Consider the following 14,889-nt stretch of genomic DNA (forward strand, 5'->3'; position numbering starts at 1 on the left):
TCAGAGCCGTGTTAATCAGGCTGAGTCATTCTACAGAAACTCTCCAGGCACTAAAACACAGTTGATGACTATTCAGCTGGCACCTCCACTGCTTCTCTGGTCAATATGGTTGATCTGTTTCATTTGTCACCTCATGCATCTGTGTCTTAAGGGTGCGGCACACAGGGTGTTGAATAGTATAGGAGGAAAAGCAGTGGAGTGTCAATAGTGTGATTATGCTGGCGGGTGGGGGAGTGTGGGTGGGGGTGTATTGATTTCTGTCTGACAGCCAGATGGACGCGGTGTTGTTGTGGAGTGTTGAAGGACAGGTGACTGTGCTAAACAGGAGGGTGGAGGAGGGATGGCAGTCGAAGGCCGTCACAGTGCCTCTGTGCCTCTGGGAATGCACGCTCACGGCGACGGCGGTGTGGAACTGGAGGGGACGTGGAAGTCACATAGTCACGACCGATCAACTGTGCAACGGTGGAAATGTCTATTATGGGCTGAGCCTGTGATTCAGTGAGTGTCCTAATAGGATGTCCAGATGGAGACATAACTGATGACCCTGTAGGGGGGGGTGGTGGGGTGAGGTGGCGGTGGCCTCTGGAGTTTTCCAGATGACGGACGAGTGTGGATGCCATGGCGATGGCGCTAATGAGGCGGTGATTTGGGGTGTTGGGGCGGGCAGATGGCTGTGAATCACTCGGAGGGAGAGAAACCACACAGAGACGCTTTAAATATCACCTTGTTTTTGTTTTGTTTTTATTACACAGACATACACAAGAGTGTTAGCAGCCTGCCTTCAGCTCCACTACTTCACCAACTTCCTCTCTGTCCTCCAGTCTTTTCACAAAGCTCTCTGCGATTGAGACCTTCCCCTGTTACGAGATGAGCCCGGGCCCCCCCCACCCCCACCCCCACCCAAGTGCTCAATCACGGTCAGGCGGGAGCTGGGGGCGAGACACACTTTGGTCACAGGTGATTAAACCACAGGGTGTTATGGCTGTTAGGAGGTTATGACGTGTCGAGCCTGTCACCTCGGTTCATGTCTCTGGAGGGGACCACATTTACTCAGCTGTGAAAAACAGTGTTTGCACACAAGAGGAGAGTAAGGGCAGTAGAAGCATAAATATTGACATTATTGCATGTTTGAAGCACCTTTTTTCTTTTTTTTTGAAAGAAATGAACTGGCGGGATGAGCGTAGTAAATGTGGCCCTCCTCCTCGTCCCTCCTAACCCTCCGCTCCCCCGCGCCTCCATCACCCTGCTTGACAGTTCACCGTACTGTCACCCTGCTATGTGAAAATAAATAATCTACAAAACAAAAAAAAAGGAAACCACTCCTTTCCAGCAAACACAGGGCTCTCTAAAAATGTACAAATTCATTTGAAAATAAGTCAAACTGTTACTTAAAACTCATTTCTCTATGTATTTACATACAGAACCATATAAAACTGCAAAGGGATCAATTTAGCAGAAAGGTCAGCGGCATTATAGAAATCATTTAAGCCCTAAAAAGGTTCTAGTAGGTCTCCGCAAGCTTAACAATGGTTGGACCATATGCACGTGGTGTCAGACAAGTGGTCACACTCTGATTGTGTTCACGTCCAGATTAACAGCCAGATACGCTTTTTTTTTTTTTTTTTAAATTTCATCTCTTTGGTAACCAACATGCTCACAGAAAAGACCCGGACAGTAAGATTTTGCTTTTTCTGGCTTTTTAGATTCTTTCTTAACCTTCAAAACACAAGTCTTGACATCACTTGTTTATTAAAACAAGCTTTAAAACATACTTTTTTAAAAACACAAACAAAGAAAAGACCTATGCACAGTGCAAAATCTACAAACTAAAAGTTAATTGATAGAGGTTTTATGAGCCTTTTTCATTGAGTAAATTTGCTGTTTTGGCTGAGCCTTCGTACCCCGACCCACTGTCCACTTCCTGCCCGTCACTAGGTGGCAGCACTGAGCCCTCTGCACTTTCTGTGAACCTCTGAATACACCCCAGCTCTGCAAACGACACCACTTGAACCATAAGAGCAGAAAGCCAAGAAGAAAAAGAAACCTGGTGATAACCGTTAACTGAAGTTGTACCACGGAGCCCGTCTGCTCCGCTCCGCTTTGCAGCGCCACGTCCTCCAGCTCTTTCCACAACGCAGTGGGGTTGTTCTGAAGCCAACGTCCGCCGGCCATGGTGCTCTCCAAACACTTCCCAGAGCCAACAGGAGAGAGGCAGAAGCTCAGAAGATTCACGAGGCCGTCGTCCAGCACACCTTTTTTACATTCCACTCTTTCCAACTGCCTAGCTACGTCGTCACCACAGCAGCAAAGAACTTGTGACTTTTCACTTCCTTCGATTCACCTTGAGTTTGCCGTCTGAACCTTGTCCTTCAAAGAAACTAAAGGGTTCCTGCGTGTTAAGGACGAGGTCAAGTAAAGAAGGGAAGAAAAAAAAAACAGCAAAACAAATAGAAAACAAACTAAGAACACCAGGCGTAAAAGAAACACTATTCTTTTAACACAAAGGGTGAGTCACCAAACGAAGGAGAGGATGAGAATCTGGAGAGTTTCGAAAAAGCTGCAGCACAACCAGTTCTCCACTTCAGACTAAAGTTCAGCCTGGTCCAGGGTGATGGGGTGACCTCTGACCTCACACCAGGACCTGACTAGTCCATTCCCTCAGAGGCAGCGCAGAGGGGGCGGGAAGGGCCTCCTATTGGCTCCTCTTCCTGCCCCCCCCCCGCCCGGTTAACGACGAATGAGTTCTTGAATGAGCTCTTTAACCTCTGCTCTCTTCAGATAAAGTGCCATTGGAGTCTTTGAGCACAGGGAGAGTCAGTCCGTCCACAGTGTCTCCGTACTCGCTCTCGGCCAACTCCCCCTCGCGCTCGCAGATAACTGTCATTGGGCTGCTGAGGAGTCGACTGCGCGCGTTGTATTTGCTGCTGGCGGCAGAGGGCGGCGTGCGCGAGCGCCCGTACTTGAACCCGCTCATAGAAAAGGACGACGGCGAGGTGGGCGAGGACAGAGCCAAGGCCTCGTAGCGGCTCCACTCGTCCGTCGCCCGTTTTCCACGACTGGGGGAGGTGCAGGGGCTGTGCGGCGCCGTCGGGGAGGAGGGCGAAGAAGCGGGAGGGTCCAACGCCGACTCGGAGCGCGTTCGCTGGAAGCGGGGGTCGGTGGAGCGAAGCATCTCGGCGGCGGACATCCTGAAGCTGGTCTCGGAGCGGCTGCCCTTCTTGAGGAGGAGGGCCTTGAAGGTGTCGCTGCTGGTGGACGACTTGCGGAGGTTGCGTTGGATGGAGCCCGACTGCCGGGGCAGAGAGGACACCGTCGCCGGGGACGGCGGGCCCGTGGGGGTGACGGGTGGAGACTGTGGCTGGCTCCCGCCCCGAGACTTCTCCTCCTCAGACTCCTTGCGACCACCCAGGACCTTGCGCTTTGACCTGGGGAGGGAGAGGGACGAGCAGATTAATGACATGTTTGTAGAAATTCTGCAGAGTGAGCGAGTGCAAGCAGCGTTAATTCACTGGTAAGTAGTAAAATAAACTGAACATTGATGTGTCAGAGGAGCGAGTAGAAGAAAATCTATTAGAAAATGCAGGAGTTGGGGGCAGTTTTGTCAGTGAACACATCACATCCAATTACTTTTAATTAAAATTAGGCTGCAGCATGTGGGATTTCCTACATGTGACCTTGCGAATGTTTGTGTTGTTGAAGATGAAATAAAACAAAAACTGTATTCAGAATACTTGGCCCACATGCCAAAAAATCGTTGTCCTAAATTTGCCATATGTCAGCTCTGCCCCCAGCAATCATGCATCACAGCACGGCTCTTAAAAACAAGTCAGACAAATAAGAGCAGTGTTTGGCGTGAACGCTCGAGAAAAAGGAAAAGAGAGAATAATGAGAAGAAGAGTTATATATATATATATATATATTTTATCATTAAAGAAATCCAATGAGTCTTTACAGGAGAAGCTGCAGACGCTGCAACTTTGCAAGGAAGCTCAGACGCAATGAAATTACTCCACAACACAAAAGTGGGAGAAGTGCCCAAAGCAGCTTTAATCGCACAAGGACAATTCAGCCTTCTCTCAGCAGGGGTTTTTTTTTTTGGGGGGGGGTATCAGAGTGGTGGAGCACACCACTCAGCCTACTGTCTATACCTCCTGTGCTAAAGCGTAGCAATAAAGCTGAACACGGGTAGAATATGTGGGGATTAGGACCAGCAGGGAGACAGCCTTATTAATCTGTGGTGGTACAACGGGGGTTGCACCCTGGGATTAACTGCAGCTAATCCAAAGGTAGCATCACAGCGACGGCAGCAACGAGAATGGCTAATTAAAGGGAAGAAGGGGCTACTTGCCACTTCGCACCTCTCTAGAAGGGATGCACCCACACACTGCGCGCCCCCTCTGCACAGGGGGTGAGGAAGAGGGGAGACAGAAATGATTAAAGGCATGAAAAATACAGATTGTGTGATAAAGGGGAGAGAGAGAGGGTGGATGCTGAAGGTACTGTAAGCAGAGGGCGTGAGAAGGGCAACGGTGAGGCAAAATCCCTCATCCTCAGATTAGATGGAGAGAAAGAAGTTCCTCCGTAGAGGACAAAGAACCTGTGGAGAAAATAAGTCTGAAGGTCAAATGAGAGGGAGGAGGAGGAGGGGGTGGGGGTGTAGAGACAGAAATGGTTTGTGTGAGACTTCGTCTGCTTTCTGATTTCCGCTGCAAGATCTGCGTCTGTGCCCCAAATTCAACCTCCGTCTAGCGTCGTCCCCCTGTGAGCCTCCTCGCCACATTAGCCCAACAGCATTACATAAGATTTTCTCTCACTCACACACACTCACACGTGCGTACGCTCACACACCTGAATTCAGCCGACCAATTCGGCTCCGTGCGGAACTCGCAGTGGCGCAAACGCACAAATAGGAAAAACAGAAATGCACGCTTAACGTACGCCAAGCGAGGGTCAAGACTGCAATTATAAGACACGGCTCCGAGTTACTTGATCGATCTGCTCTTGGCTGTGTTAATGTTTGGTTTGGGAGGATTTCCCCCCAGACAAGTTGCATTTCCTGCTGCAGCTGTGAGGACGCTTCATTCAAGGTTTTTTATCATTCTCCATTTTCACACAGAGAGGGAGAGAGAGAGAGAGAGAGAGAGAGAGGGAAGGAGGGAGAGGACAAGGGATGAGGAGGTGAAATGACAGGTGAGGAGGGGAGAGGAAGCAATTCAGGTGCAGACAGCATCACAATAAGAAAGACACTATTTAAAATTATAAATAAACACGGATAAATAATCCATATTTTAAAATTCAAATAGCTCAAATGGATTTTTAATAAATTAGAGGCTGAGTTTATTATTTTTCCTCTTCTATCCTTTCATAATTTAAACAGCACGGCTGAGAGTCCATCATCACTTCCCACTTATGACAATTTGCTCTATATGTTCTACCCTGGCGAGGTGTGATGGAGGAGGACGGCGGCAGAGCAAGTGCGAAATACAGTTTGTGGTGAGGTTTATTCACGCACATTTACACAATCTTCATGTCTAATTAAGCTGCACAATAATTCCTGTTTGCCCCATAAATACATACACAATCTGTTGCCTGCAGAAAGAGAGGGAGAGAGAGAGAAATCCTGTGAAATGAAATCCTGTGATGCTCAAGAGAACTCCGACTGCCGCCTGCACGTGACCGTGAAACACAAACTGGCGGGCTGCATGAGAAATTTATGTGTGTGCTCGCTTTGAAGCACGGAAGCACGTATGCAATATATGTCAGATACCCCCGGAGCAGAGGAGGAGAGACAGAAACACAGAGAGAGAGAGAAAGCGCGAGTCGGTCTCTCAGGTGGCCTCTAACCTAGATTAAGACCAGAGGGTGTCGAGTGGTTAAATTATGGATGAAGCAACAGCAATTTCTCCTGCTGAGAACGAGCGACGCTAATTTGACTACACTAACACAGATGCTGCGATAAACATTTGACCACTGACTCATGTAGCTTCCTAAATTGTTGCCCTTCAGTGGCCAGAATCAGAAAGAGAGAAAGAGAGAGAGAGGGGAGAAAGAAGAAAAAAAAGCTCCCGGGCTGAGAGACCCCAGAGACCGGTTATTTGACAGATGCATACGCGTGCAGATGGGACAGCGCTGGGTAAAGTTATGACTGAGAGGTGGAGGGTGAGAGGAGGAGGAGGAGGAGGAGGAGGAGGAGAGGATGATGAGAGGAGGAGAGCGGAGATTGAAAAACAGAAATCATGGATTGAAGGGTGAGGGTGGGAGGGGTGGGAGTTCAGGGTGATGTGTTGCGGTTTATGGGAAGGCAGCGGAGAAAGAGGGAATGAGATGCTGACGGAGAGAGAGAGAGAGGGAGAGAAAAACAAACAGAGAAAGCGGGACGACAGAGTACTAGAGGAAAAATAAACTGGCTCGGTGGAATAAATTATGTATCCAGAGACAAGTTGGAGTAGATGAAGTGGAGCGGCGGTGGAGAGAAGAAGTGCATCATGGTACCTGTGAATGGCGGCAAAGAGGTCCTCGGTGGTCCGGGGCCGCGTGGAAGTCGGGGTCACCATCTTCCCCCCGTTGGTGGACGGGGCCGGAGACGATTCGGCCGTGCTGGACTCGAACACCTCACCTGAGACACGGAAACATACAAGTTACACACACAAACACACACACACACACACAAACAAATCGCACACACTTGCACATGCTGATGAATCCTCCGTCCTGTCGCATTAACCTGGCAGGCTATGAAATCTGAAGTGGTACCGGAGGAGGTGCTGGACTGTCTTCTTACATTCTCTAGCTTTCCTCTCCTTTTCTTCTCCTCTAGTTCAGCCTCTTTTCTCCTCCTCCTCCTCCTCTTCCTTCTCCTCCTCCTCTTCCCCCTCCTACTCCTTTCAACCTCCGCGCTTCGACTGCCTGAGCCGCTGCGGGCTGTCTCACTTTACGCTCTCCCCATCCTCCCCTTCATCCCCTAACCAGATCTGTTCCCCTCCCCTCTGATACGACGGAGCCCCTCCCCCTTCTCCCTTCGACCACGAAAAAGCATCTCCCCTGGGACACTTCTCTCCCCCCTCCCTCTCCCTCTCTCTCCCTCTCCCTCCCTTCACCTCAGAGGGAGAAGGGAGCGGGACAGAGTGAGAGAGAGAGAGAGGCTGAGTATAAGAGGCTGAGAGCGAGGATAAGAGATTAACAGAAAAAGAAGAGGGAAAAAAGCAAAATGGATATTTGAAAAATAAGGATGGATGGGGGAGAGGGGGGAGAAGTGGGAGAGTGAGGGGGGGGGGGGCAATGCAGGGAAAATGAAGGGACAGTAGCCACGAAAGATCTGTGCATATAAAATGCAGAAGAGAGTGAGGAAGAAAGGATGAAGTGGAGAGGCTGCAGCACTGCCGTCCCGGTGATAAGCCGCGTCTCCTGCGCTATTTCCACAGTTTTCAAACCTTTTAACAGCTCTGGGTTTCAAGTTTGCCTCCTTTTGCTTTGGAGGGCAAAATGAATTTCACAGCTGCCCGAGGAGCCGGCCACAAGCAGCAGCATCACTAATAACTCGTGTACAATTATGGTCATGGCCTCAACTCATCAGCAAATGAAATTAAATTGTTCCCTCTCCACAAAGTCTGCACTTTTCTGACTTTAATTTGGCGAAAAAGTAAATTTAGTAGATTAGTCAGACTCACCTGCGTCGTCCTCCTTGGAGCTGATGGAGCCGGTCGTGCTGCTCGCTCCATCTCCCTCCTCATCCTCCTCTTCCTGAGCCTCTCCATCTGTACACAGTCCATGATCAAGACTTGTCTCCTGGCTGCCAGGAGCAGAGATGAGTGGCTCATCCTGGATTTCTGACGATGCTTCGCTGCTCTCCGCGAACGGCTCAGAGCTCTGTGAAATCTCCTCCTCTTCCTCCTGTTGCTCCTTTTTCATCTCTTTCCCCTCTTCCTTTGTCGGTCTTCGCCGACCATCAACCGTGTCCTCATAGTGACCTGGATCTTGTCCATTGATTTGTGGCAGGTTAAATGGCAGCAGAGAAGAGAGTTTGGGTTTCTTGGAGACTGCTGGGGGCTTCTGTTTGACTGGGGAGCTCTTAGGAAGACTTGGCAGAGGTTCCTGCACTTCGTCTGTTTCTTTTCCATTCAAGATAAAGTAACTCTGGTCCTCTTTTCCATTTAAGACAGCACTATCTGGTGTCTCATCTGTGATACTGCAATCGAATGACAACTCCTCTAAGAGCTTTGACACAGGTGATGGTGAGGAATTACGGGACTCGTCCTCTGGGGAGCTGTTGAACACGGGCAACACGGTGGGACGCTCCTGGGAGTGAGATTTCTCCAGGGTCAGGGGCTTTAGACCCTGAAGGAGGTCCACCCCCGTCTCCTCCTGAGCATCGATGTGGTCCGATTTGCCATTAATCTCCTTCTCCGGCCGCTTGACAGAGCGGAGCTGTACACTCTGTAGAGCAAACGGGGTGATGAGGGGTTTGGAAGAATCTGTGGGGCTGTTGGAAGGGGCCGGTTTGGGAGCATCCTTCACCGCCTTCACAGGAGCCGGGGAGGAGGAGAAGGAGGGTGGGACAAAAGCAGGGAGCGGAGGAGGCGGAGGGGGCCCGCAGGAGGGCACGGGAGGGGGAGGCGGAGGGGGAGGAGGACTGAAGCTCCCATTGAAGGAGGAACTGGGGTGGATTAGTGTTTCGGGGGATGGAGGAGGGGGGAATTCTGGGGAGGTGGAGCAAGCGGGGAGCTGGCTCAGAGGAGTGGTTGGTAATGGGGGAGTCTGGGAGCTTGGTGGAAGAGGGGGAGGGAAGGGCGGAGGTGGGCTGAGAGGGGTGTTGGGAGCAGAGGAGGAGGAGGAGGAGAGGGGCAGGGGAGGAGGTGGAGGAGGAGGAGGACCAGAGCTCTTCAGTGAGTCAGAGGTGTTGGAGGAGAGGGAGGTGGAGGAGGAGGAGATGGACACGGAGGAGAGGAGCGATGACTTCCTCTCAGGCACTTTGGGCTTGGGGCGGCCGCCGGAGGGGGACATGGACCTGATGAAGGAGGGGACGGGGGTCCCGGCGGTGGGCGTGTTGGACTGGCTGGAGTAGCCGCTGGAGGGGGAGGTCAGTCTGTGCACCCGGTCCGGAGAGGAGCTGGTTTTGGGCTTCACCGCCACCACGCCTCCCTCCTGACCCGGCGCTCCGGGGGCCTGGCCGCCAACGCCGTGCATCTCGCCTCCGTTCTGGAGCTCCCCCGGGTGAGACCCCACCGCCGCGTTATCTGCGACCGGAGGGGTCTGCGCCCTCTGGTCCCCGTGGTTACGAGGGTAGTCCATGTAATAACCCCAGGAGTCGGCGTAGTCCGAGCGCAGGCTGCTGGTGTCGCTGTGGGCGGGCGTCACGTGGCACAGCGAGTACACGTTGGACACGCCGCCTCCTCCGCCGCCGCCGCCGCAGTTTGCGTTGGCCGCTACCAGCGACGCCGCGGAGCTGCAAGCGCTGATGCTGCTGTGACTGCGCGGCCGCAGCACCCAAGGGTCGTCGTAGTCGCTGCTCGGGCTGTGAGAGGGCGAGGACGGAGACGCGCCCTTTCCTTTCCCTCCCCTCAGCCCGATTTGGAGGCTCTGCTGCAAACTGGCGATCAGAGTCTCGTTGAGCATGGCCCCGTTCGGTTCGTTGACGCCGCTGATGGCGCTGACGCCTCCGAGGGGCTTCTTCGGACCAGGCTTGCGTCTCAGCGAGTCCGTGCGCGCCGGGGGCAGCGGAGGCTTCTTGGACTTGCGGAGGGAGATGCTGCGGGACAGAGAGCGGTCGCTGTACAAGCTCGCAGAGTCTTCCTGATTGGCCATCTCGCGACACTCGTACATGCTGTGTCTGGCGGCTCGCCCGGCCGCCGCCGCCCCGTGCCCGCTGCCGTGGCTGCGGGAGCGCAGGCCGGAGTCCATGTGCATGGAGGTGTAGTATCCGTCGTTGTCCTGGGAGTAGAGGGAGCTGGAGTCGGTGGTGGTCCGGGAGGAGAGGTCCAGGCTGCTGTAGAGCTGGTTGATGGGCGTGGAGCAGCTGGAGGTCAGCGTGCGGTGAGGGACCACCACGTTTTCCGGCGTGTCGTAGATCCACTGCTCCTCCGGCAGACAGGATGGCGGCGTGGGGGCCAAGGTGCTGCGGCTGTGCGCGCTGCTGTCCGAGCGTCCCGACTCGCTGGCGGGCGCGGCCGCGGCGATCGGCGGCGCGTGGGTCGGGGTGGACGTGGCCAAGGCGGGGCAGGTGGAGCTGTGGGAGAAGGCGGCCGGGCTGGAGATCACAGAGTTGGAGGACGAAGCCACGCTGAGCGGTCGGGGGACGGGGTAAAGCGGGGAGTGGGAGAGCTGAGCGGAGGTGTTGAGGGCGATGACCTCGGCCGAGCTCGACAGGGTGGCGTTGGGGATGAGCGAGGTGGAATAGGCGGCGTGTGGGGACACCACACAAGCCGGACCTCCACCCCACTCTCTGGACTGAGTCCCCCTCACCTCCTGAGACTTGGGCCGGGGCAGCGTGCCCGTCCTCGGGGCGTTTCTCATGTGCACCGCCGTATCGTCGACCTGCAGCTTTCCGATCTGCCTCTGGGGCGTTCCCTGCTCCTCCGACTTGATGGGGGTGCTGCTGTAGATGGGGTCGGCGCTGAGCGACACCCTGGCGCCCTGACGCGGCAGACTGTGGAAGCGGGAGGGATCGCCGTTAAACTGATGCGGCGGCAGCATCAGGATCCCCGAGCTGTCGCTGCTGGAGACGGAGATACTTCCCGTGGAGGAGGAAGCGGAAATTCCGGCCATCTGGGCGGCGATCCCTTGTCCTCTCTGCGCCCGGATTCTTCTCATGGACGGGGGGACGACCTTGACCTCCTCGGTCTGGCAGCTCGAGTCTCTGGTGTCTGAACGTCGGAGGGTTGAGTTGACGCTTCCGACTCGGCCCAAAGTGGAGTACTGTCCCGGGATGAACATGGATTGCGGACGGAGCTCTCCGCCGCGTCCTTTTGCTGCTGTCAAAGGAGAGGAAAAGAATAAGATAAATGTGCAATTGTTCAAGGTATCTATTGTTTTATCTTTGTTTTTCCCCCTTTATAACTTACTCAGCCACTATACCCCCCCCCCCCCCCTTGTGCTCTTCAGCTACACCGTCAGATAAACTGCGGTCACGGGGAAGCTAATTAATTTGATTTGCTGTAACCCTGCCTCGTGTGTTAATAACTTCTGGTCTTCATTAAGGAGGAGAGGATATGAGGAGAGACAGGAAGAAGAGGAAGAAGACTCTCTACTATGCTTCTCCTGCTTAGCTGGCTCTGGCTCAGCTCGATCGAGACGCAAATAGCCTCCTGGGGTCCAGGAGAGGCAGCTGGTGAAGCATGAGCCAAAGCACATACATGGACGCAACAACTGTACACACATAACACAGTGTTGTTGACATTGTCATGCAGTCACACAGGACAGGACAGGACAGGACAGGACATACAGAATGATGCAGATACAGATAGGAATGCAGATACATTAACACAAGACACACAAACACTGAACATACCGGCTAGAAAACAAACAATTTGAAGAATGTGCTGCAAAACTGGAGAGGATGTCTAGTGTGTCTCCCATCTGTGGTGTCCCTCCTGTTGATGCTCATGTTCCAAAAACATACACACTCTTGCGTCCTTCCTTTTCTCTCTCTTTCTCTCTCTCGCGTCGTCTCTAAACCACACATACACTCTTCCTTTTGCTAAAAGCTGGAGTGACAGCTTGGCTGCTGCTGCTGCTGCGATAGATTAAGCTGCAGGTCTACTTTGCAGGCAGCTCTAGAGCAGAGAGAGGGGAGGGATGAAGCACTGGGACAATTACCCCGGCCCAGTAATCATGACATTCAGACGCCGTTGCCGTTGGCTGGGCGCTAACCAGACTTTAAAGCTCTGTATCCCTATCAGGTAACCTAATCGCCGCAGAGGGACGACTTTCTCCTTAAATACTGCTGTCACCTTCCAGCTCAGGAGATGTGTAAATAAACAGCAGCCACGCGGTGCCCGGTGTCAGCTTAGTGAGCTTAGTGTTTTGCTTAACACCCGGCTCAGATGAGTAACTATGGGTACGGGATCTCTGAACCTTGGTATTTGATATTCACCCCTCATGGTTTGGACGATCATTATGTTTCAAAAATGAGACAAAAGAAGAAGGTTGGTGTCTCCATGATCAGGAGCCCTGGTCGTGGACTTATGTTGGTAAGTAAGACACACATGGGACACATGCTAAGATTATCAATATGGCCCCAGGATTAAGGCGCACACACACACAATTAACATGCACAATTCACAGAAATGAGGCAGAGCAAAGTTGACCCCAAAGGATTATGGCACAATACGTATTTAAGTGTGGCAAACCCTGTACTTAACTTCTCTTATGTGACATGATTTTCCAACAGGCAAAGTCTCAAAGGAGATTATAATGTGGCAAAAGTTTCTTGAAAAGGAAAAAGGGGGGGTGATATTAAAACCACAAAACAACTGAGGGGGATTTCATCACTGGTTTCCTGGCGTTGGATACTATACAGCTGAACAGGGTGGAGGAGAGCAAATGAGGACACTTGTAACTGAAACAACGAAAAGACTGAACAGCTGCAGGGCCTTGATCCAACACTGTGGACTTGCATGTGTCATTCTCTCCTTCTCAATATGACATACTCAGAACAATACCAGTGATGTATTGTCCAGTCAGTGTGTACGTTTACGTTGATGGAAACATGAGTCCATAGAGAGTTAGAGTTACAGGAAGTAATGAGAGGAGGGGGGATACTCGTCCAGAGTGTTGGTTCAGGTCTATGGACAGTAGAGGGCAACATACTATAGCCCCACAGTGATCCATACCTAGCTCCTGGTTGATGTTGTCAGGCAGCCCTGATATTGTCTTTCTGCGTTTGACCTTCTTGGGCCGGCGGGACACGGTGTCAGTGTTAATGAGGGAGCGCCGGAAGCTGGCCTGTCGGTCAAACACTGCCCCTGGTAGCCGGGAGGGCGAGAGCAAGGCAGGCGGACACACAGGCAAACAGCAGTCGGTTAGTCGGAGGGAAAAAAACTCAACAACATGCAGAGGAGTTTTGTGTTTTTTTTTGTGTTTTTTTACTTTGTTGAACATGCGACAGTAACAGGGCAGGAAACCTAAAGGGTCACTTCAGTCATAAGTAGAAGCGTTTTCTCATTTCCATCCTGTTGCATCTAGACTTGGATTGAGTCTGAGATACAATTAGAGGTAAGTGAGATTTTTTTATTATTATTATAATTAGGGTGAACTGACCCTTTAAGATTTTCCCCCACCAGCCAAGGACAATAAAACAATTAACCAGCCATTCCCACTGTTTTATTGACTGAGCCTTAATTATCAGAGCAGTGGAGAATGGCTGTGAAGCGTTTAGTTTAATTTAACTTAGGTAAAGAAAACTTTACTTTTTCTGGCTGATGGTTCAAATTCCAACCCTGAATACAAATAACTGTGTAAAGGTATAAACACACATTAGATGTGAGATGGTGTGTGTGTGTGAGAGGGGGAATCCATGCTATTATCACAAAAACACATGCAGAAGACAGATATGAGATGAAGCAAGTATGCCCGCGCGCTTCTCACACTTTCACACACACACAAACGCAGTCTTTCATCCCTCTCAATATCTCTCTCACTCGCCGTCCAGTATCCTTGGAGGAACAGCAATATCTCACTATGAACTGCTCTTCTTTCTGCTATCTGGCTCGCTGGGGACGGCCTGCAGGCGTTAGGGAAATAGAAACTGATACGAGGGCAGATAGTGTCTATCACGTTTCCCCCTCAAAGTGACAGAAAAGTCCCTGATCTCGCTCTACGCCTGTTTCACTCTCTCTTTCTCACTAATCTAAAGTGACAGCAGATGAAGTCAACAGTGATTTACATGGAGTGGGACCACATTAAGCTCTCATTAGTGCCTAAAGGATGATGGGATCACAGTTATATTGGTACTGACACCAGCAAAATTTAGATGTTGATACTGAACTTAAAGGTTCGACACCTTACTCTTCATTTATGCAGATGTGAGTAGATACAATAGCTTATAATATATCAAACAATATAGCTCGATGGATGAGATGCAATATATACAAATATATGCGTATATGTGTGTGAGAGACATGCTAACATGGGAACGGCGTTGACGCGTTTTGCTGTGTATGGGTGTTCATCTGTCAAACGGCCTGCGATCTGACATCAAGTCGGTGGAAAAGCCTTGACCCTCGGATGAGCTGTCACACAATTTTCCGACACTCACACACACACACACACACACACACACACACACACACACACACACACACACATAAACGAAGGTGAAGGTCAGTCTTCGAGAAGCATGATGGAAGGGGAGAGATACAGGAGAGGAGCCAGACACCCATGACTGACACAAACAGTTTTTTCCCTCTGTGGATGACTGGGCACAGTAATTGATTAGTCTATATCCACTCAGCCACAGAGGGTTGATTAAAGGAACAGTCTGACAATTTTGCTAGTGGGCAGATTCCTCCTATTTTTTTTTGTTGCCTTACTAAGAGTGAGGGACAATCGATGTAATTAAGACACAGAAAGCGCAAAAGACATTTGACAAATTATTATAAAGTTAATTTTTCATTGTGTTAATGGGTAATTTTCTCCTTCTGCTTCTCATTTTTGTGCTACGGTAACCATGACAGTTTTTTCTCCATTATAAATTTGGTTGGGTTGTTGACATTGAAATTTGGAAGCTTACAAAAGTTTTACTTCTGCAAGTTTTCAGGTTTTGTTCTGCAACGATTTTGAAAGTCAAAACATTGCATAAGTAAAAACTTTGGGGAGATTGAAAACTCCCCAAAAAATGGTTGAGCAACATCTTTACTTGGCTGTTTATCTTCTGGTTCTGCACCAACCTGGGGT

The 14,889-nt window shown here is 51.1% G+C and overlaps 1 protein-coding gene across 5 annotated transcripts in view; it reads right to left on the reverse strand.

Moving 5' to 3' along the window:
- Window positions 1–724: 724 nt before the first annotated feature.
- nhsl1b (NHS-like 1b) overlaps window positions 725–14,889 on the reverse strand; it is a 105,018-nt gene continuing 90,853 nt past the window's right edge. For 3 of the 5 annotated variants that reach the window (XM_084000382.1, XM_084000386.1, XM_084000385.1), the window contains exons 5-8: window positions 12,828–12,959; window positions 7,668–10,967; window positions 6,493–6,616; window positions 725–3,425 (exon numbers count right to left, since the gene is read on the reverse strand). In XM_084000382.1, the coding sequence (XP_083856508.1) occupies window positions 2,759–3,425; window positions 6,493–6,616; window positions 7,668–10,967; window positions 12,828–12,959 (4,223 nt within the window). In that variant the 3' untranslated portion in view covers window positions 725–2,758. The remainder of the gene's footprint in view (window positions 3,426–6,492; window positions 6,617–7,667; window positions 10,968–12,827; window positions 12,960–14,889) is intronic. The other 2 variants (XM_084000383.1, XM_084000384.1) reach the window with 2 other exon arrangements.

The sequence above is a fragment of the Trachurus trachurus genome, assembly GCF_905171665.1.
Source record: "Trachurus trachurus genome assembly, chromosome: 24".
NCBI classification, from domain to species: Eukaryota; Metazoa; Chordata; class Actinopteri; order Carangiformes; family Carangidae; genus Trachurus; species Trachurus trachurus.